Here is a 23,525-nt window from a genome sequence, read left to right as displayed (position 1 = left end):
CACTGGCTTGACCCTCGTGTGCCTCCAGCACACACCACCAACACCCCCCTGAGCTCTGGTCTGGACTCTTAATGAGGCTGCTCTCAGCCAACTGACCACTGGCAACTCCTGACCTCAGGACTGGAGATTTCATCCCACCCAGAACATTAAGAAATCTCCAGAGCTCCAGAACCCAGCTACAATCCAGAAAAACTGGAGGAAACCAAAAGGCCAGCTTCTTCCCTGCAAATCTATTTATTTTCTAGAACCCCTCAGCCCCTCTGGCTAAGAGTCCTGGGTGACTGTGTTGCCAGCATACTCCCGTGGTATTGCCACGCACTGTGACATAGCAAATGTAGTTTTTCATTCGAGAAGCTCCATTAATTTCCAAAATCAAAAGTTTAAAATTAAATTTCCAACAACATTCTACTGATGATGTCATTGAATGTTCTGATGAGACATTTCATATGAAAGCTCATTGATAATCTATAAGTTTGGCCAACTTTGAAGGGATACTATCATGGAATCGTGAAGACCACCATTATTAGACTCTCCATGCTGTCATGTTGATGCATTTATTTCTCTCTGAGTAGCTAACTTGGAACAGGAATAGAAAAAGGAGGTCTGACACCTTTTTGGACACACTAAAAGCATGATTGTTCTGTGTCTGTGATTCAAAAGTACTAAAAGTATATCAAAAGCCACAAAATTTTTATGGGCATGGTTAAAACCCCTGTCAGTTTTTTATATTTGTTGCTGTGTCTCGTTAGGGAGACACACCCAGATTCCTCCATCTATGCTAAAATGTGTGGATGAAGGGCCAAGCTTCAGGATCTTGCTAGTCGGCTCTCAAAATACCTGAACAATCTGATTTGGATGCAGGCATTGTTCAGGTATTTTGAGAGCCAGCGGGGCCGACTAGCAAGATACTGAACCTTGGCCCAGTGGGAGATTCCTCCATCCACACAGTTTAGCATATATGGAGGAATCTGTTGCACTTTTTCCATCTGACCACAGAAAATCTGCAGATAATCTATTGGGGTATGACCAGCTTTACACTGGTACATAGACCTCCAGTTGCCATTGTGACATTATAGATTTAAACCACTGGAAACCTGCCCCCCCCAAAAGATGCTATGCTTTTTAATGCTATTGCTGAAGTGCATGTAGATAGGAAAAGTCTATAGGATATCAGCAACCCTGAGATACAACAAAGGATGAATAAAAGGTGAGATCAAATACACTGTATTGCCAAAAGTATTGGGACACCCCTCCAAATCATTGGATTCAGGTGTTCCAATCACCTATGGGCCATGGCTGTATAAAATCAAGCACCTAGGCATGCAGACGCTTCTACAAACATTTGTGAAAGAATGGGTCACTCTCAGGAGCTCAGTGAATTCAAGCGTGGTACCGTGATAGGTTGCCACCTGTGCAATAAGTCCTGCTGAAGAGCACAGTGCGCAGAAGTTGCCAACTGTCTGCAGAGTCAGTAGCTACAGACCTCCAAACTTCATGTGGCCTTCAGATTGGCACAACAACTGTGCGTAGAGAGCTTCATGGAATGGGTTTCCATGGCCGAGCAGCTGCATCCAAGCCTTACATCACCAAGTGCAATGCAAAGCGTGGGATGCCGTGGTGAAAAGCACGCCGCCACTGGACTCTAGAGAAGTGGAGTCGTGTTCTCTGGAGTGACCAATCGCGCTTCTCTGTCTGGCAATCCGATGGACATGTCTGGGTTTGGCGGTTGCCAGAAGAACGGTACTTACCTGACTGCATTGTGCCAAGTGTAAAGTTTGGTGGAGGGGGGGATTATGGTGTGGGGGTGTTTTTCAGGGTTTGGGCTTGGCCCCTTAGTTCCAGTGAAAGGAACTCTTAAGGCATCAGCATACCAAGACATTTTAGACAATTTCATGCTCCCAACTTTGTGGGAACAGTTTTGGGATGGCCCCTTCCTGTTCCAACATGACTTCCATAAAGGTCCATAAAGACATGGACGTGTTTTGGGGTGGAGGAACTTGACTGGCCTGCACAGAGTCCTGACCTCAACCCGATAGAACACCTTTGGGATGAATTAGAGCGGAGACTGCAAGCCCGGCCTTCTCGTCCAACATCAGTACCTGACCTCCCAAATGGTCACACATTCCTATAGACACACTCCTAAACCTTGTGGACGCCTTCCCAGAAGAGTGGAAGCTGTTAAAGCTGCAAAGGGCGGGCAAACTCAATATTGAACCCTACGGACTAAGATTGGGATGCTATTGAAGTTCATGTGCGTGTCAAGGCCGGTGTCCCAATTCTTTTGGCAATATAGTGTATATTCATTTGTAGCAATTGTTAACGATACACAGAGCTTCAGCGAGCTAAATGTCATCCAGTTAAGGTTTACATTGCGGACAGAAAAAAACCTTGCATACGTATCCCAAGATATAGTCAGCTCTGCTTATGCCAAGAACCCATTGTCCACATCGATTTAGATTTATTCTGATCATCACCAATAAAAGAAAAAGAATCTGGCAGCAATATTGACTCGATTGAAAACGATAAATTCTAAATGGAATTTGGAGCGCGTAAAAACGGCATGATTAAAATACCGCTGTATAATCTGTCCCCCTCTGCCGCCGGCCCGGGAAACAAAGACCCCTTTTATGTTCATAATTCCTCTTAAGAAATTAAAAAGGATATAGGGGGTTTTGTATCTATAGTGAATGTTTGGCTTTGCTCCCGCCGGGGTTATTAAGTGAGGATTATGAATGGCAGTAAATATTTCTTTGACCCGACTGAAAATAAGATAAAGACTTGATAGAATTGAACTAGAAGTCTCTACACTTGTGACACTAATCTATTGAACACCGCCCTGCCGGGGGGGCTAATCTCTGGTGTTTGTGGCCGATTAACCCATTAATAAGCATAAGCTATATGGACTCAACTGACGACTACGTGCTGGTTCTGTTGCACTTTTTCCATCTGACCATAGAAAATCTGCAGATAATCTATAGGTGTATGGCCAGCTTTACAAAGAGTTTGCTGTTTGCTTTAACTCTTCAGGGTCCAGGCCAGGGGTAGACAACTTTGCCACTCCACCTGTGGTTAAACTACAAATCCCAACATCCTTCTGCCTTTTGGGAGTTGTGCCTGTGGCTCGCAAAGCCTTGAAATGACTCATGGGGCGTGTAGTTCCACAACAGCTGGAGTGCTGAGGTTGCCAATCCTAGATCTATGCATATAGTATTTTTTAATTTTTTTTTTTTAATAGACTAACCCTTTCAAGGATAATGCCAGGATACAAAACAGAGGTGCCGCCATTGCTGAGGCAGTCAGGGGTCACATGACATTTGAAAGTTGCTAGCTGCCTGACCACACACACACACACCCCGTCATCTTTATAATAAGCAGTGTGGGAGGTCAGGCAGCAGCAATTTGGCTTCAGGTGACCTCTGACCCTCCAGCTGAAGTCAGTAACCCACAAATTAAGTAAAAGTAAATCTAAAACTTTCATAAGTAATTCTGCAAATTTAAATGTTTGATTGCTGTACAGATAATGGTTTCCAGAATTTTCAGAAGCAAGTGCAGCCTATATCCAGTGTATCTCCTTTAAAAGTGATCTTAGAGGAACTATAAAAATGTACCACAAGGTGGCAGACAACTAACGCAACATTTCCAGAAAAACAAACGGGGTTATTCACAAAAGGGTGAAGAGTTTGGAGAAGTCAGGAGAAGTGAACAATCTAGGACAACATAGCTGATTTGGAAAAAATCTCCAATTCAGCTCACTTTCCAGTTCAGCTACTTTGTCCTAGATTGTTCACTTCCCCTGCCTTCTCCAAACTCTATACCCTTTTGTGGATAACTCTGAAAGTTCTTTGCTGAAAACAATATAAGGGTCTCTACACTGAATAAGGGTGCCCACACACCTAACGATAATCGTACGATAATCGCGGGAAATCCCGCGATCGTACGATTATGGTAAGGTGTGTGGTAAATTTTCTTTAACTTTTTATTTATTTACTTTTTCCCCTTAATGTTCTTCCTATTACATAGGAGATTAAAATCCCTTATGTGATAGTTTGGAGGTGACAGGTTCTCTTTATGGAACCTGCCCTCCAACACAAAACAGCTGTTCTGTGTAGTTCCTGACAGCCGAGACAGGTGGCGCTGTGATTACAGCGCCACGGTCTCAGAGAACACACAGAGAGCCCGTAGAGCAGACGTTTTTCGTCTGCTCTATGGCTGAGCCGTTGTGCCTTAGTTTTCGGGGTCCCGCGGGAGAGCGGGCGACCCCGAAAACTACGGTGGGGGGTGCGGGCATAAACGATCGCTGCTGCTCAAATTAATACAAGTGGTCTGATCAGCTGATCGGCTCCACAATGTACATTCAGCTCTGCTTCTCCGGAGCCGGGCTGAATGTACTTTAAAACTACTCGCCCGGCGCCCGAAACTGCATGTCCCGGGCTTTGGGCGATAGGAATTCCACACCCCTGATAGTACATTTCTTTAGTCCAGAGCAGTTAGCAGCATGACACAGTGGTGGGTAAAATGCTTAGAGGGTGAAGTGTGGCAGGGTAACATTTCTATCTAAGGATCAGGTTCTCCGTGCATGGTGGAGAGAAATATAAGTTGGGTGCCAGTCGCTTTTAGTTTTTTTTACCATTTATTACTGAACTCAATTGTAGGAGAGAAAGTTTAGGGGTGCAGCATACCCCAAAAATGTCTAAAAATAGGCCAGGAATTCTAAAAGTAGCAGCAGTAGTAGGCCCTTTAGGAGCAGCCTCTTGGTAATTTCAGGCTTTGTGAGAGTAGCCACATGACCATGTAAGAGCAGTCTCAGTCTTTAAGTTGCAGTTGTTTTCCATCTAATAAATCCTGAACCCGGAAGACCGCAGTGGAACACTGTGGTAGCTGTGGCTACTACTTCAGTGCTTTATATAGGTAATCTAAAAAAAAAGTAGTGCCTTTAAGAGCAGCCACGTTTTCCTGGGTAGCAGAGGTTCTTCCTCAAATTCAATCTGGCCTTGATTCTTTGGTAGCAGCAGAGCCATCGCTATATTGAGGCAGCCTGAAGCTGTTGACTCAGGTAGCAACTCTTTGGGTCATGTGAGGGGGTTCCGTCGAGAATGCTGACCCCGCCAGATTTGCCGACCCCAGCATCTGCGCATGTGCGCAGAATGGGATTAACGAGGAAACAGGCATTTATTTACAAAGTATTTCGTTTTAGTGGTTAATTGTGACCGTTAATAAAATGCCATCCATCATTTACTGCCATGGATTATTATTATTCTTATTATTATACAGGATTTATATAGCGCTGACAATTTGCGCAGAGCTTTACAATATAAGGAAGACATTACAATCACAATACAATTCAAGACAAAATAGTAAGCAGGGCCCTGCAAGTGATAGATAAGGAGGTAGCTGTGTGGGGATGAATTGTTTGAGAAAGTGATGGTTCAGTGGTTAGTTTGAGGTGGGATAGGCTTCCCTGAAGATATGAGTCTTAAGGGATCGCCTAAAGGCAGTCAGTGTGGGAGATAGAGGGACAGGTTGGGGTAGAGAGTTCCATAGGATGGGAGAGACTCTAATGAAGTCCTGGAGGGGAGCATGGGATGAGTTGACGAGGGAGCTGGAAAGCAGGAGGTCTTGGGATGAGCGGAGGGAACGGTATGGATGGCATATTATTAACGGTCACAATTAACAATTACGTATTAAAACTTTGTAAATAAATCCCTGTTTCCTTGTTTAATCCTGATCTGTGCGCAGATGCTGAGGTCGGCAAATCCAACATGGTCGACGTTCTCGACAGAACACCGGCAAACACTTCTTCGTCATAAGGATAAGAGTGCTGTTAATATTCATTTAATTCAATTGGACATGCTTTGGTGAAGGTCCGCTATAAGCCTTTCTGTCACTCAAACCCCTAGAGAGTTAAGGGGCATGGCTTGGAATGCAGCTTTTGGTGCCACTTGTGTGCACGGAGTGTACAGTCTTGGCCAGTCCCATCCAGTCTTGGTGCATGTGAGGGTGGCTTACACTGTGTCTCTATACCAGGGGTGGGCAACTCTGGCCCTGTAGCTGTACTTAAACTGCAAATCCCAACATGCCTCTGCCTCTGGGAGTCATGTCTGTAACTGTCAGTCTTGTAATGCCTCATGGGACTTGTGGTTCCTCTCTAGGAACCGTGCAAGGCAACATAGTAACCCTATAGATGATTAGCATCTTAGGTATTTGCATGCCTAAGCAACTTAAGCATTTGCATGCCTAAGTTTGCAGAAAGGTCAGCCTACACAGGAAAAGGGGACAGCTAGGAAAGAAGAATATAAGGTTTGCTGCTATATTTTATTCCCTTAACAAGGGTTTATGACATCTAAAGCCAAATTTGTTTTAGTTTTATTTTTGAGGAAGAGTAATGAAGAACTGAACCCGTCAGGTATTTTTTGGTTGTCTATGTCTCCCTGGAAAGATTTCCCATCACTTCCTGTCCTGGAGACACATGGGAGGATTGTAGAAAACTCTATGAGGTGAGCAGAATCCCCTCTAAGGTTCCATTCATACCAACAGGGTTATTCACTAAGCTTCCGGAGGCACCCGAGTGAATAACCGAGCCGTAGTGAAGTGAGCCAAACAAGGTTCGGCTATTCACTAGGGCTCAGCACGGCTGATTTCAGACCAGCCATACATCGACTGCACTTCGATCAGCCGAACTTGCTCTGGATGTTCGGCTGAGCTGAAGTGCAGAAGGAATTCGACACAGCCGATCCAACATCTGCATCGGCTGAGCCGAAGCTCCAGCAGCTCACTCGCTGCCGTTCAACCCTATGCGCAGTTGGCTGTTCTGCTTGGTATCTCTGTGGTACCAAGCAGAATAGGAAATCAATGAAAAAAGTTGAAGAAAAAATTAAAAAAATTTAAATAAATGTTAAATCTAAAAACATAAATAAAGATTTTTTAAAAAATAACGGAAAAAAACAACTGTTTCCTATTGGCCGGCAAGAGTCTTCTAGCAGGTCCCCGCCAATGAATAACAGCTGGGCGGACCTGTCTGTGAGATCAAGGCTGGCTCCGCCTAGCTGTCATTTGCGAGGCGTTCGGCCGGCCGTTCGCCCCGCTTCAGCTTTCACTTCGGCTCAGTCAAGCCGAATCATATGCCTTTGGCTTGTCCGCCTTCGGAAGTTGTACAGGCTATAGTGAATAGACCGTACAGCAGCCCTTCGGTTTGGCTGAACAGAACGGCTCCAGCAACCGAAGCTAGCGAAGGATCAGCCGAAGCTACACCTGTATCCTTCTGCTAGCTTTGTGAATAACCCCCCTATCGTTTTGTCACTTAAAGCTAAGTGTGACAAAATGCTATAGGCAAATCTTATTCAGAATAAGAAATCTTATTCATTTCTATGGCCCCTGTTCACACTTGAGTGACTTGTCACGCATTTTGTTGCACAAAGTTTCCCATTAAAGTCCATGAGACCAAAAAGCACTGTAATTAGAATATATCAAATATTGGCACATTTCCATTGTTTCTGACCACTCTGCTTTAATAGAGGGAACGGTTCTGGAGGTGTTCTCGGGCTTCCCACGTTTCTTGCTTTTACTAGGAGAGTTTCAGTGAAAATCCAAAATCCACCTTTTTGATTTTCCCATGAACCGCACTCATCAGTCACCTAAATGAGCAGGACCGCTTTATCAGGCCGGGCGGGCATCCCTTATGTCAGCTTGGTGAGGGCCGTGTGGAAAGTTACCAAGCGGCCCTCAGCTTCCTGACACACTGAAATTTACTGTTGCCCAGACAATTGGAAATAAATGAGGGAACGTGCGGTTCCCAAGAAGCCTCCTGTGAGTAGTAAATTGCTCGTACAATGCCACTGAATTTATCTCTGGCTTAGAAGGTTCCTTCACTGAAGGTCACTTGTTCCCGGCCGCGCTCAGACGTGTTCTGTGTTTGTTGTGGATCTGCTCCAGCACTGTTGGCTTGTCACATGAAATGAAAAGCGAGGATTGCATATCCCTATTGTAATCATGGGGCTGCAGAATGTATCACCGGGTCCAGACCCTGTCACCAGGCCATTCATTTAAGGAACAATCTTCCCATACGTTTATACTGTATGTGCATTTCATGTTTTTTAGGTATGTTATTTACCTGTAAAAGCCTTCCTTGTATAGGAATCTAAAAGACCTGAGACAGCTGTAGGGCAGCAGACTCAATTGACACTCTGTAGAAGGGGAACTGAAGATCAAGGAGGTTGGGTCAGTAAAATCTTCTTCCTGCAGAGGTCCGACTCTAATGTTTGTGCTATTACTCAGATCCTAGTATATTTGCAGTGATTGTAGGTCAGGAACCAGTATTCAGAGTATCTCTTTAAATCACGTGTCCCCATCAGAGTATCCCCTTGCATCAGAGTGTACCTTTTTTTCGGTGTCCCATCAGAGTGTGCCCCCTTACATCAGTTGTCCCCATCAGATTGCCCCCTTACATCAGGTGTCCCCATCAGATTGCCCCCTTACATCAGGTGTCCCCATCAGATTGCCCCCTTACATCAGGTGTCCCCATCAGAGTGACCTCTTATGTCATTGTCATTGAATGGCAATGTGTCATTAAATGGACTATTGCTTTACTACTATTATGGTGTGCTGGTGACATTATTTCTTCATTTGTGTTGTTCACGGTGCCGTCCGTGGTCACTACAAGCACCCACCCGTTTACACGGGTATCGTGGATATTCCAGTAAGCAGTGCAGCAAGACCTCTGGTTCTGACTCTTATATCAGGTGTCCCCATCAGAGTGCCCCCTTACATCAGGTGTCCCCATCAGAGACCATAGCCAACTGGGTTAGGTTTGAAGATGTTGGGATGGATTTTAGTCCTGTACAGAGATCCTACTGCTCAGGTCTGTATTATTGGGATGCTTAGTGAGTCCCCTACAAAATTTTCTTAGGGTGCGAGTGGGGGACAGAGATCATAGGTATGCAGCATACGCTGATGACCTTTTGTTCTTGATTCATTAGCCATGCATCACCATCCCAAATATCTTGTCTTCCCCTGTGGCATATGGAGAGATTCCTCTTTTTAAAATAAACCTGCCAAAATCTGAACTTTTTCACATTAATTTGCCAGCCAGGGAGGTGAATGTGTTGCAACCTTATTTCCCTTTCTCCTGGAACCCTTATAACTTGAAATATTTAGGTATCTACCTCACTCCCAATTTATAGATCTTTTTCATAGTAACTAGATGCCACTGGTAAATGTGCGCAAATTTATATAATTTAAAAAAAAATGTGCTACTAAGATTCCTTTTTCTGTTTCAGGTGTTACCTGTCAGGGTTCTCCCTAACTTTATTAAACTTTTACACTACTTGATCTCTTGTTTAAAGTGGAGTTGGAGGAGGACAAAAGCCTCCCGTGGTACCTTGACTAGAGCTAAAATATCTGGTGGACTGGCATTACCTGACTGTAAACGTTATTATCAAGCAGCATGCTTAGTTAGATTACTTGATTGGAAATATAAGAATTTCAAGACATTTTGGGTCCATTTGGAGTCTGAGCTATGTAATATAGACCTGAGCATTGCATGTTGGTTGCCCAAACAGTATTGATTTCTACCCAGTAATGCACACCCCCTAATAGTGACAACCCTGACTATATGTTACGCTCTCCATACGATATATGAATGACACTATAATTCAGCACTTGCCCTCTAAGGCCACAATTCCTTTTTGCCAGGTATTTTGGATCCTTAGTGTGGTCTTCAGATGACATGCTCCTATTGCACCATGAAGTTGATCATGACTCTATGAAGTCTTTGCTGACTTTATATGGATCTTGTACTCCGTCTCCTATGGAATTATTTAACACACCAGAAGTTATTAATAGGCTTTATTAAAACTGGCAATAAGCCTTGCAGAAAAGAGGTGGTCAACAGGATTGACAATACTCAAATACAATGGTTCAATCAAAGCAATAAACACAATGGCACAGATAAATGAATCATTTTTTGGCATTCGTGCTCCTTATTCTCCAGTGGAGGGCCGTTCCAAAATGCACTGGGCTAGTGAAGAATCCCCCCCAAAAAATAACGGCAATTAACACAGCACAAATGAGAGGAATATGTCTAGATTCAAGGGCCTAACTGCTATCTTTAGGCTCTAGCTAACCACAGGCCAGGTGGGTGATCTAAACATAGTCTGCCGGCGTTGGGGCCCTATAAACTCTACGATGGAACACTAAAATAATGTATTTGTAATCCACAGGGGCAAAAGGGTTTCTTCACAAAGTGTCCCAAAGTAGCAAGTAAAAGATGGTGATCTCCATTATATGAACTCTGCCACATGCAGTATCACCCCTAGTGGAAGTTTGGTGGGTAAAGGGTTAACTGCGGAGTTAACCAACCCTGGTGACGATCGCTCTCAGTCTGCTGGCCTGAAATTGTGTCCTGCGAGCTGGGAAATCTCTGTGCAGGGTGATGCTGAGAGTGGTATCGCCATGTCCTTGTGATGCTCACGCTCCATTCAGACTTGTGTATAGTCACGTGGAATTGACGTACGTTGGATCCCACCGCTGCCACCAATATGTGACGTATGCACGCCCAAAACCCGCTGTACGTCAATTCCATGTGACCATACACAAGTTTGAACCGAGCGTGAGCGTCACAAGGACATGGCGATACTCTCAAAACACTTAAACAATGCCTGTGATACCACTGTCCTCTCAGACAGGAATATGACAGGATTCACTATACAGTAGCACTCTTCAAAGAGCAAGGATACTTTAAGTTCGTATTTAGAGCGTAGAGATAAGATTAACGATTTTTTATATCGTCCTTTAATAAATGAAACGGTGCAGAAAATATACAGAAAAAGATTTAATAAAAAGAGACAACATATATATACAACAGCAAAATAAAAGAAGAATACTCAACAGTCCTGGAATTGTGAGTTCTGACAGAGTTCAGAGTTCAAGAAGCAAATTGGAAGTCTGCAGGGCTCTTCTACAAGCAGACTTCCAGCAGATAATGTCCAAAGATTAAAAGGGAACTCTTCTGCGATGTTACGACTTCTAGTTCCTCGATGATGTTAAAACCAAGAGCCACTCTAGTTGCCAACACAGCATATTTTATAAGCCCCTCTTGGAGGGTGTCCCGGAGCCAGCCCCTAGGCAGGGTTGGGGCGGGAAAGCAGGCGGAGGATGAACCTTTAGTTTACCTATCCCCGCCCAATTCCAAATTAATAAAATGTAACTTGATTTTCCAACTCAGGTTTTATGACTTTTAGAGAGAATGCGAGGGGCACCGGGGTCACCGCATCTCCTGGACCTGCTTTGTTGATATAAATTGTCCACTCGTAATATATGGAGGGCCTAGTGCCATGCCTTTAATTACGATAGCCCTAAAAGGCTTACAGAGATATTTCGGAATTTCACACGGACTGAGGGCAATAAAAGATCACAGCCAGAGAGCATCTCTTCTGTGGAATGTGGAGGGACCTGCAGGCGCTCTGAACTGGGCACAAGATAATTCTGAGTCTTATAATATTAAGACTCGGAACCCCTTATCATCACACCCCTAACAGGGGTATCTTAAATATCTTCAAGAATATCTCAAGCAGGGAGGCCAACTACTCCGCAGTCTGACGAATGTCCATATGGATGCAGTCTGGTTTAGGATGGCTGTTCCTTCAGAGAGGATGAAGCTGGATGGAGAGTAAGAATGTGCTGTCCCAGATGGCCTCTGCAATGCGGGATGCAGACTGTTTGTGTCCAGGGTTGTGCATCTGTACCTGTATGGATGTAAAAGTTCTGGTTGGTGTCCTCTCATTGAGTTGTACAGGCAGCTTCATGCAACAACTGTTACTCCCAGGCAGTGTTAATTTTGACACCAAATTGAATTTTCGTCTTAATTAATTTAGTCGAAAATTAATTTGTATTTTTAGTCATCGGATTCATTTTTATTTTGGTCTAGTTTTAGTCGCCAAAAATGAAAGTCGATTTTAGTCTACTAAAATCTAATCGGTTTATTGGTTGTTCACATCTCCCTACTACAGAAAGTGCTCGGCGAACCAAAAGCCAAATGCACTAGTCTGGGAACAAATTTTTGTCTTGTTCCCAGACTTTTCGTTTGGTTTTCGTTCGTTGACAAAAATTCGTCACATTTTCGTCATCGTTAACTGCTCTAGTATTTTGTTTTCGTCACGGAAAAACACAGAAATGACGGGGAAAAATATGAAAATTTTAGGTCGACGAAATTAACACTGCTCCCACCCAGGTTTCTGCATGGAGGTGCACACTTAGGGGTTAATATTAGGGATTACAGTTATGGATGACCGAGATGTGAAAGAATGAGAAACAAGAAAAAGGTCTTCTGGCAGCTTTTATTATCTGTGTGTGAGACGTTCTGATAGAAATCAGAAAGGAAGTCTGAGTCTCCTTTTATATACACTTTCCAGCAGACAATATCTAATTAGTAAAATGGATTACATACATCAAAACATTTTCTATCATCTCTGATCACTCTCCCAATTATCACGAACAGATGCGCAGAGTAGGTGCATTTTAATCAAGGACAGATATTCATGAGCTACGCAAATCTTGTAACAGCTTGTTAGCATTTTAAAACATATCTCATTGAATTTGACATCTGCGTTAGTATCAGACAGCGTGACCTTCTGAACCTTTCTTAACAAGAATATATACAGGGTTATTCACAAAGGGTGAAGAGTTTGGAGAAGGCAGGAGAAGTGAACAATCTAGGACAACATAGCCAAACCGGAAAGTGAGCTGAATTGGAGAATTATTCCAAATCAGCGATGTTGCCCTAGCTTGCTCACTTCTCCCGCCTTCTCCAAACTCTGCACACTTTTGTGAATAACCCTGCTAGTGATTTTGTTTGTTTTTTATGTATGGTCAGGACTTAACAATAAAATGCAAGAAATATTTTTAGCATTTTTTTATAGTAGGGTCATTTTCAGTCAGCAGGTGGAGCTCTACACTAGTTTCCCTTGTTAACTTTAGCTGCTTTGCTGAAAAAAGAACATGTTTACATAGCTCAATATCTCTAGTTTATTTTCATTCAAATTTTGTTTTTCAGGCCGGTAGTGACGGTGAAAGTATCGGCAACTGTCCATTTTCTCAACGCTTGTTTATGATCCTGTGGCTAAAGGGCGTCATTTTTAATGTCACCACAGTGGATCTGAAGCGGTAAGCAGGACTACATTTGTGTGTTTGTGTAATGAAGTATAATTCACCTGTTGTAAATCTAATTTGTCTCTAGATATACTGAATGAACTGCAGCTAACAGGGCATTAAAATATCAATTCGCTCTGCCCCTGACATTCAGAGAAGAGAAGGATAGAGAACCGTACCTCCAGGGGCCATGTCTGTCCTATCCACATGCAGCATATGGTTGGTCACAGCCTTTTTGGCATTCGTTGGGTATGCATTTGAGCCTGCACATGGTTGGTTGAGGGCATGTGTGTGTTTGACATGCATCACCTAGCATAGGGATGTGCACACATGGTAAGCAAGGTATTTAAACATTCTGTCTCCTCATTGTAGCCTCCCTGTTCTTGCTATCCCCTGGTGGGACAATCCTGGGGGAGGTGACCGAGTGGCATTTTGCAACAAAGTAGCCTGGTGGCCACTAGAATTACTGGCCCAATTTTTCTTGTGGGATGCATTGGTAAAGACCATGGAGCCATTTAGACCCTGTGCCTTGGGTGAGACTGGGTGGGGCAAAAGAGGGAGAGAATGATGAAAGTGGGGGGTGAAGAGGGAGAATAGGAAAGAAGAGGGCATTGCTTTTGATGATTGTAACATTTAACATATAGTGCCTCTCTGGAAGGGGGGCAGTAACTAAGAACAGCAATAATAAATGACTAATTTATACACGTATGCTCTATATGAAGGAAACCAACAGACTTACAGAACTTGGCTCCGGGAACGAACCCTCCTTTTATGACGTTTGATGGGGAAGTGAAAACTGATGTGAATAAAATCGAGGAGTTTCTGGAAGAGAAACTGACAGTACCAAGGTAAATACTAATGGGCATCATGAAAATTACCGAGATCATCATAAAGTGTGCCAACACAGCAGTGAACAATCTAGGACAACATAGCTGAACTGGAAAATGAGCTAAATTGGATAATTTTTTCCAAATCAGCTATGTTGTCCTAGATTGCTCACTTCTCCTGCCTTCTCCAAACCCTTCACCCTTTTGTGAATAACCCTGTTGGAGTTGGCTTCCATATATGAGTTATGTCTTGAATAGCCGAAGAATCTTCCAGGAGTGTTGGAATGCTTGGTTCCCTCCTGTACACTGTGATGCCCCCTGCCAGCTGCTTTATCACTACAGTACACAGTAGTGAAGTAGGGGCGACCAGGTGGAACCACAGCGTGCATTGGGGGACCAGGCATTTAATACATCCAAAAGGATATTATATTCTGGAGATTATTCCACCATGGTAGCTCTTCAAAAGAGAGCAAAGCTCATAGGCACTGGTGGCTGGACAAGTAAGTATTAGCTGTTTTCTTCTGATTTTTTTTTTTTTATGACTGAGTTGCTTTAAGGATGAAAGGGCTACCTCCGGGTGAGTCCGCTCTCAGATTGTACATTGCTATATATGTCCCATAGTTGGGTACTCAGTATAGTGTTTGACCACACTTGTCAAGGGTACCTTGATGCGGCAGTGTGACTTCCACGTCTATTTGCAAATATTTGCAACAAAAACCTCTGTTTTTATCCTGAGTAGTTGAAACAGTTTAGTTAGTTCTTTTTTTGCTTGCTAGCTTGAAAGTGTGCCGGAGACCTTTTGTATTGTAGAGTTGCTTTAATTTCATATTTCTCATATATCTCATTTAATGGGTTTGGGGTGGGTGATTGTTAACCATCTACCTACACCCTGCTGTAACATGTACTATGCTTGCTGTCAGTAGATGGCCGAGGAGGTATATAGGTGGAGTGTTTGCTGCTATAGTCCCTCCACACCTATCAGAGGTATGGTGAGAACTGGATGACATCAGTAGTGACACTCAAGTGAAAAGACTTCTGGCTGCACTGTTAGCAGCTAGGAGCCAGTCTCTTTATGAATGAAGATCCTGGCTAACATTAGGGAGGAGCCCAACATGGACTGGAAATGTCCACAGCAGTGGGTCCCCGTTTCTTAGTTCCTTTGTCCGAAACTCTGAGTCGTAACATAGGACATCTGGACAATGTTCTGACACTGTTGGGTAAGAGCAGTGCAAGGTGTGACTTCATAAAAAATCAAATAAGAACCAAGGAGTGAAAAACGAAGATACTAGAGGAACAAACAGAGGTGAGGAGCAGTATGAAGGTGGACAATACAAGGTGATGGTGTAGTAAAAGTAAGGAATAGACAACAATGAGGAACAGAGCCAGTGAGAGAAATGAGAAACGTGCCACAACATAAAGCCATATCCACTTTTAGATCAAGTAAAGTAGATTTATGGTGACCACATACAGAGCACAAACATAGACAGCTGTATATGGCTACCAACAGAGCATTCTAGAGCCTCTCTGGTAAAACTTCCCCCGGTATTTGTTACCTCCAGGTTTTTATGTTGGCCACACACACTGGTCTACCAACAGATCACTTGAAAACACCCCTGGTAAAACTAGGCCCGTAAATGCGTTTCCTCCAGCTTTTGAACCAGTATCTAGCCTGGTATTTTTCAGTATTTTTAATCAACAGGTTAGGTGATCTGATGGTCAATGCATCTTAAATGGGACTTTCTGATATTTTTGGTTTTCACCTCCTTTTTGACCAGTTAAGTAATTTCACCTCCATGCTGGTCACTTCCACACGTGTGTTAAAAATGTATACTGTATATAGTTTTCCTTCAATAGTGACTGTACAGCACAGTTTATATATCTCTTGTTTTGCTTGTCTATAAAGGTATTCCAAGCTTGCCCCAAAACACCCGGAATCCAATTCAGCAGGAAACGACGTGTTTGCAAAGTTCTCAGCCTACATCAAAAACCCCAGGAAGGACTTAAATGAAAGTAAGCATGAAAATGTATATCAGTATGCAGACATCTCAACTCTTAGATATTGGCTCCCGGACACGGACATTTTCTTCCTGAAAGGTTTACTCTGCTGGATCTAGAAGAGTAAACCTTTCTGTGCTATCTGGTTTTTTTTTCTGACATCGGGGCCACCGTTAGTCAGAAAGAAGAAAAAAAATCGGCATAGGAACTAATTGCTAGATAGCTATTGGCTATTTCAATTTACAATAGCCAATAGCAGACTAGCTATTGCACCCGCCCACTGCAGCTGTCAATCGGCAGCGGTGGACCTGAGGTTCTCCATCAGGTCCACCTCTGCTGACTAACAGCAGCAGTGGGCAGGTGCAATAGCCAGCTTGCTATTGCAAATTGAAACAGCCAATAGCAATCTAGCTATAAGTTCGTATGCCAGGTTGTTTGTTTTTTTTTGTCCTAAAGCTGTCGGAGCACTAAAAAAAACAGCAGATAGCAGCATCAGCTTCTTTGCTATCTGCCATCATTTCAGGGGGATGCTCTCTTCCTTATTGTTGCACACCCCCCTGTGGAGAAGGGGGGGAGGGGGAGTTGACAGAGGGCACCTCCCTGAAATGAGTAGGGCACCTCCCTGAAATGACTTATTTTGGGTTGGGATCCCTGAGTATGCAACAAAGAGAAATTCAAACCCAAATCCCAAAACTAAAAATTTAATTTAAAGCATCTTACTGGTCCTAGGATGTGGTGGCTGCATTAGTATTTTTGTCAGTCCTTTTTTTTCCCCTTCATTTTCACCTTGTGATTCTGCCAATAACACGCCTCCTTTCCCGTTGCGGCTAAGCTCTCTCCTCCACTGTTACTATGGAAGAAGCCATGGTTCTCACCCAGGCTAGACTTCAAACATGTCATCTCCAGTACATGGATGGGGGGCAGGGGAGAGTTCGGTGTAATGGGATTAGAAGTTTACAAAACAAAGATAAGAATGGTTTGCTTTCAGTTCAGCTCACAGGAAGCGGCAAGGACACGGCATGTCTGTACTTGCTGAAAATATTCTTAGCCTGAAAAATAAAAGGTAATGCAACCATGACATGTAAGGACTGCTAAGCAGAAATATATAAAAATATTTAGTTTTTGGGTTTAGCCACCCTGGACCTTTACCCATATCTTTTAAAATAACAACAAACACACCTTTAGAAATGTTTAGTAATGACAATCTACTAACACATACTTCTAGATAATTTCCGGCTTTGTATTCTTTGCATACCTTGTTTCTCTTTTTTCTTCCCCATTCTTCTGACAATGGCCATGTTAACCAGGGGCAGATTACTAGCTCTCCTTTTACGTCCTGATTTTTAGGCACATGTGACTAGCGGTAATGCTAGTGGGGCAGCTGATTGCTAAAATCCCTAGACAGGCTTAACGATGACCCGGGTATTTTCAGCTGCTCCTTCGGGGGTGAGCGCTACACTAGGTAACAATTAATAGACAAGTTATGCTGTATTAGTTCCTGGTCCCACCCACTGCACTAACCTGTGCAGTATTGGAGGACCAGGGGGCGTGTTATCCTGCCAGTGAGGTCATCACCAGTACCCTCCATTGCCCTTCAGTTTTCCCTTTCCATCATCTCCAGACAGTGCCCAAATCTGGCACAGTTCTGGGGTCCCTTGGATTTTTTTTAGGCTCTCAGATTTCTGGACCCTTCCACTGCTAGCTGTGGTGCTGTCAAACTTTCACCAAGAAGTTGCCGATTTTTCAGCCTTTGAGGAAAAACTGTCATTAAAAAACCTATTGCATTCCATCCATTCCATGCAATGCCGTATCTTCAACCTGAAGACAGAGACCATGTTTTCTATTATTTTACAGTCTATGTGGCCTCTACACTCCTCATGGCAAATGCGTGAACATTGTGAAACTTTTTGCTTAACTTCCACCAGTGCTTGATGATGACCCTGAATAGAATAGACACTAAACCGATATTTTAAATATGTATACGGATTAAATTGAGTTTCTATTTAACGTTTTCTTGAACTACTTGTATAAACCGGTCACATAACATAATGCCTTTCTCTTAAACAAGCTCACCAGTATGGGGCTTGTAGCTGCCATCCACACTTGGGGATATTTATTTTGGTTTCAGTATTTGTCACTGATTAGTGATTCAGCAGCTTCTGATGAAAAATTTTTAAGGACGCTAGTTTGTGTCCTCCCGTTACCCTAAGGCGAACTATGGGAAAAGACTTAACCCCATAGTTCTTTAACCTCTTGCCGTCCGCCCGTTAAGAAAAAACGGACGGACGGCAGACTCGCATCCGCGGGTTGCCGTCGCCAGGCGGCATTTTTTTCCTGCTCGCGCGCGCCCCCTAGCGCACGGGCAGGAAGGACCCACTCGTTACTACAGCCGTTAATGCCTGTTTCACATACAACCGATCAGCGGCTCTATAGCCGCCGCTCGGTTGTATGGCGTGAATTTCGGAGCGCCCCCCCGCCGCATCTCATCCTGGATGGGAAGGGGGTTTAACACCCCAGATGTCAACTGGTTAATGTTAGAGTTTCTCTTTACACTACCAGTCTGTCACATAAGCAAATGTGCTACTTCTGTGAAAGCCGGCACCAGCATATTCTTGTTTGAATCTTTGCTAGTGTAAATGCACAAACTGAGTGCACGTGCAGTACAGGCAGTATGCAACACATCTCTGGAATACATGCACATTTCCCCACATTTTATTCCTTTAAAGACATAAAAAATGCACTTATCTCATAAGCTTTGTCATGAGCTGACAACACACAGCATTTCTAAGTGGTATCATCCCTGCCCGGTGTTTTTTTGCGAACCTACTTAACCACTCCACTGTCAGAACTCTGCTACATAGACATTAACTACTATAGTCCAAGATAAGAACTAGAAGGGCTAATTACACTTCCTGAGATAACACAGGAAGTGTGCAGAGGACACAGAACAGCTCGAATTTTTTGCATTTATCGAACGGTTAAAATTTGGGGGGGTTTTTGAGTGCGGAGAAAAACAAATAGAGATCCTTGCTGTAGTGCACTGCAAACTCGTGGCAAACGCTTCAGGAGCATTGATAATGCATTTTTGGAGCATTTGGCAAGCTGTGCAAGTTGTAACGTCTGCCAATTGCTGCAAGTAAGATCAAATCTAATGCAAATGCCCTGTGTGTACCAGACCATTATCTTTTCATTTAAAGAACAGGCATTTGGGTTTGCAAAGTGGTTGTAAAGCTTTACTAACACCTATTTTTTTTTTCATACCTGTGGGAAAAAAACCTAATTGAAATCCTCCAGGGTCGATATACAGTATACGCTGAAAGGTCTACAAGGCTTTACCTAAACTAAAAAGATGAATGCTAAATTCAGTACAGAGGTATATCATACTGTACATACAGGTACCTGCTGGTGACTGCTGTCAATTAAAGCAGCTCTGCCACTCAAAGGGATAATAAAAACCTTCAAAAGAAGAATGTTTATACTTTGCTGTCCCACTGCTCATTCCTCAGTAGCAGAGCAAAGCCACCAGCATAGGTATGTCAGATGCCTGTAGTTCTCCTTGTCCGCCATTATATCATTACAGAACACAGGCACTCCAATCCATTGCAAACTACACCCATTTTGCTATACAGCTATTCCTCACTTAACGACCAAGTTCCGTTCCTCCGACGAGATCGTTAAACGAATTGGTCGTTAAGCATGGAACTCTATACAGTACTGTATTAGTACTGTAGTGTTGATGTACAGTGTACTGTAAACACAGTACTTACCGAGAATAGTAGCGGAGAAAGCAGTACAGTACTGTATGCAAGAGGAAGTCGTTGAGATGCCGCACTGCCGCTGCCACATTCCCACACCTGTCGGAGAGGTGGTCGTAAGTGCGAGCGGTCGCTAAACAAGAAGGTCGTTAAGTGAGGAATAGCTGTATACAGAAAAATAATTGTACAGTATTCATAACCTTATTTTGTATGTTTCCTTCTTTAGCTCTAGAGAAAAGCTTGCTGAAGTCCTTAAATAAACTGAATGACTTTTTGAATTCACCTTTGCCTGATGAGATCGATGCATACAGCATGGAGGAAGTCCTGGTGTCCAACAGGAAGTTTTTGGATGGGAATGAGCTGACGCTAGCAGACTGCAACCTTCTACCAAAACTGCACATTCTAAAGGTTTGTCTGATAGGAGACACACCCCTGTGAGGTTAGCAGTGTTTGGCAGCTCCGGCTCTAGAATGTCCCCAGTATTTGAGCCCTAACTCTTGGCATGCTCCAGAGCCTAACCAAACCTGAGGGTTTGCTCCAGAGCGTAACCCAATCTGAGGGATTGCTGCAGAGTCTAAGTGAACTGTCAGGGCAGCTCAGAAACCCCATCTCCAGCTTCAGATTGGCTTCTGCAGATGAGAGTTAGCTCTTGATTTAATCCAGCACATAACCTGACATACAGCTCAGGGAGGCCCCATAATCCCCAGCACCAGTTTCAGTGTGGCTCCAGCAGATGAGATGCAGCTATTAGTTTAATCCAGCACCTAACTGAACTTTCAGCTCCAGAAACTCCAGCTCCAGTTGTAGAGTTGCTCCAGCATTTGAGCTTCAGCTGTTGGCTTTCTGCAGATCCTAACCAAACTTGAGGGTTTTCTCCAGAGCCTAACTGTACCCTCAGCTCATGGCAACTCCAGAAATCCCAACTGCGGCTTCAGATTGGCTCCAGCAGATGACATCCAGCTCTTAGCTTAAAGTGACAATTAAATCTTAAAAATACATTTAGGTACCTTAACCAGGGCTCAAAATTTCATGTCCTGAGCTTCTAGCCAGGACTTCAAAGTTACTCACCAATAGTTGCCTTGCCCTGACAGAACACTGGGACAGGACACGGGGGTGGGGGTGTGTAACACCCTGGGCTTCAAGGGGTTAATAAGCGGGAAGGCACCCTTTATGGTTCTTTACAGTTCCTGGAGAAATGGCTGACATACTTAGGTTGAGCTCTAACAGCTTAATGACACTGAGAGAACCAGCCCTGCACACCTATAACTATAACGGATATTCCGAAACGAAACAGAACACATTTTTTGACGGCGCACAAGTCTAATAACGTCCCACCACAGCCACTCTGCGCTCTCCGCCTCCACTACTCACCTACTACATCGATCACGGACAGTACAGGACCAAACAGCCAATCACCGCCTGTCCTCTTATTAGACACCCCAGTCAGCATCTTCAGTGATTGGCGTGGGGAAAAAGGCGGATTCTGATTGGCTCTCAGTAGAACAATGGACCTTAGTAAAGATGGCTGCCGTCATCCGGCCATCTTTAACATGGGAAGGTGCGCTGCTTTGGGTGGCAGCATACGGGTAAGCCATCTGGGATCCCTCCAGGAGTTGGGTACTCGGTCCATCACCGAGTGCTTGACTCAATGGCTTCATCATTTCCACTCGCCCCCACACAATTTTCACTCGCAAATTGCGAGGGGGCGAGTGGTAATTTTGAGCCCTGCCTTAACTATTAACAAAGATTATCTTATTTGTGTGTCACTCGGCTGTAGATCCTCATATCATCTCTGAATTGGTGCTGACACTGTCCTTCCTTCTGGAGGGTGGCTACTATTGTTCCCCATGGTCCCCCTGTGTGTTGTAAAGTAGCCAATGCCAACGCATCAGAGTCCTAACACTATGAAAGATCTGTGGCGGATGGTGTTGGTGTATAAGTAAGGTTGACATCATCCTTCTGATCAGGCAACAGTGTTTAGCACTGCCATGCTTGCCATTGTCCACTGAGCACAGCATGATGGGAGGAGGTCACATGCTTTCTTTATAGCCGGAAGCACTGAAAATTTGCATCGGCTGCAATTCAGCAATGGTAAAGGAGCATTATGAAGGTGGATATATATTGGGGGCGTGTGCTAGAGCTGTAGCTGGCGGTATACTGAGCTTAGGATGACGGGAGGACGCCAGTTTGTGTCCTCCCATTACCCTAAGGAGAACTATGGGGAAAAGCCCTAACCCCATAGTTTTCCTTTAAAGTAACATTAGCAGTTCTAAAGTACAATATAATATAATTTTGCATTAAGCCCAATACGTGAATGAACTGACTTGTCATCTCAGCTTTGTGGCTGCTTGCTCCTAATTTTGTCTTTTCTTTAAAGGTGGTAGCCAAGAAATTCCGAAACTTTGACATTCCAGCAGAACTGACGGGGATCGGGAGATATTTAAAGAATGCGTATGCCAGAGATGAGTTCAGCAACACATGCCCGGCAGACTACGAGATTGAATATGCGTATTATGGTGTCGCCAAAAGAATGGGGTCATAGATCGTCTCAGTGGGGATCATTTTCATGAGGTGTTGGTTAAGAAGGGGTTGTTTACCTCAGGTATAAAACCAAGAAGATACGGGAGACGTTTATGGGTGGAGCGTGATTAGGGGACCTTGGAATACTAAACCTGTCTAAATACTATCCTCCTGAAGATATCACTGAGAAGATCAGCCAACACTCCTTTCCGCTTACAATTCCAACTGTCTGTGCTGCCATTTTCTGAAACAGGAATGGGGATGGGGAAGGTGGGAAGGTTAAGAGGAAGAGGATGATGCAGGAACTGGTCAGATCTTCACAATGGTGGCTTCAGAGCTAGGTATAACTATATACTCAAGGTCCCCTAACCACCCTCCATCTACAACTGAATTTGTATTCTGTGTGGATTTCCTTTTCAGTAACCATTTCTATGAGCGTCTTTGGTTGGCTTGTTGCAGCTTTTCACAACTTGCAAGGCTGACCATTTTATCTACTTAATCTATATAATACTGAACACCAACGTTAAAACAGTTAGAACTGCTGCATTTAATTTGTTGGTCCTGCTTTTAGGATCTTCCGCCACTCTTCTCCTCTGTTTCACGGAGGCAGCCATTTTGTCCTTTTTATCACTGATGAGGGCTGAGTCTGAGGCTAATACCTCTGCCCCCTCGCTTGCTGCAAAATGGCTACCTCTTTTCTTGTAAAGTTTGTCCAAGCCTTGCCAATAATGAATTACCTCATGACTACAAGGAGTGGTTAAAACCCAAATAAAGTCACAGAATAGACATAAAGTCAGGTAGAAATTGTTCCGTCGACCTTCATTTTCTCTTACAGCACAGTGTGTCTAAATGTGACTGCGCAGTCCTGTAGTCGAGTTTGACTACACAGCCCAGTGCACTCCATATTTTAACATACCTTGATAGACATGCCCCCTTTCTTTCCCTGCAGTGTTTGAGGAGGGGTGTGGCTGTTACTCAGCTCTGCCAGCACTGAGCACTGGAGAGAAGAACATGAAGCACTTTGAAGGTGTCGCCAAGTGAAAATGAGTTAAACTATAAAGCAGGAGTAGGCAACCTCGGCACTCCAGCTGTGGTGAAACTGCAAGTCCCGTGGGGCATTGCATGACTGACAGCCATGACTTCCAGAGACAGGCATGATGGGAATTGTGCCTACCCCTGATATAAAGGAATAAAAAAGTGTCAGACTTCAATTGGGTTTTAAGTCAGGCTAGAGCAAGGGAAAGATTGACCGTTGGCCACTGCAACCAGATTTGCTGTGTTTTAGTAT

At 43.9% G+C, this 23,525-nt stretch overlaps 1 protein-coding gene across 1 annotated transcript in view; it reads left to right on the top strand.

The window, feature by feature from the left end:
• The window catches only part of CLIC6 (chloride intracellular channel 6), a gene marked incomplete at its 5' end in the record, with an annotated part of 35,944 nt that extends 13,446 nt beyond the window's left edge, over positions 1–22,498 (top strand). Inside the window, 5 exons of the mRNA XM_018561480.1 lie at positions 13,046–13,155; positions 13,863–13,988; positions 15,871–15,977; positions 19,944–20,125; positions 22,095–22,498. Coding sequence (XP_018416982.1) covers positions 13,046–13,155; positions 13,863–13,988; positions 15,871–15,977; positions 19,944–20,125; positions 22,095–22,259 — 690 coding nt within the window. The remainder of the gene's footprint in view (positions 1–13,045; positions 13,156–13,862; positions 13,989–15,870; positions 15,978–19,943; positions 20,126–22,094) is intronic.
• Positions 22,499–23,525: the final 1,027 nt, after the last annotated feature.

This window comes from Nanorana parkeri, unplaced genomic scaffold (genome assembly GCF_000935625.1).
Source record: "Nanorana parkeri isolate BGI_ZX_2015 unplaced genomic scaffold, ASM93562v1 scaffold527, whole genome shotgun sequence".
NCBI lineage: Eukaryota > Metazoa > Chordata > Amphibia > Anura > Dicroglossidae > Nanorana > Nanorana parkeri.
The sequence above is the reverse complement of the archived record's forward strand: the minus strand, read 5'-3'. Positions and strand labels throughout refer to the sequence as shown.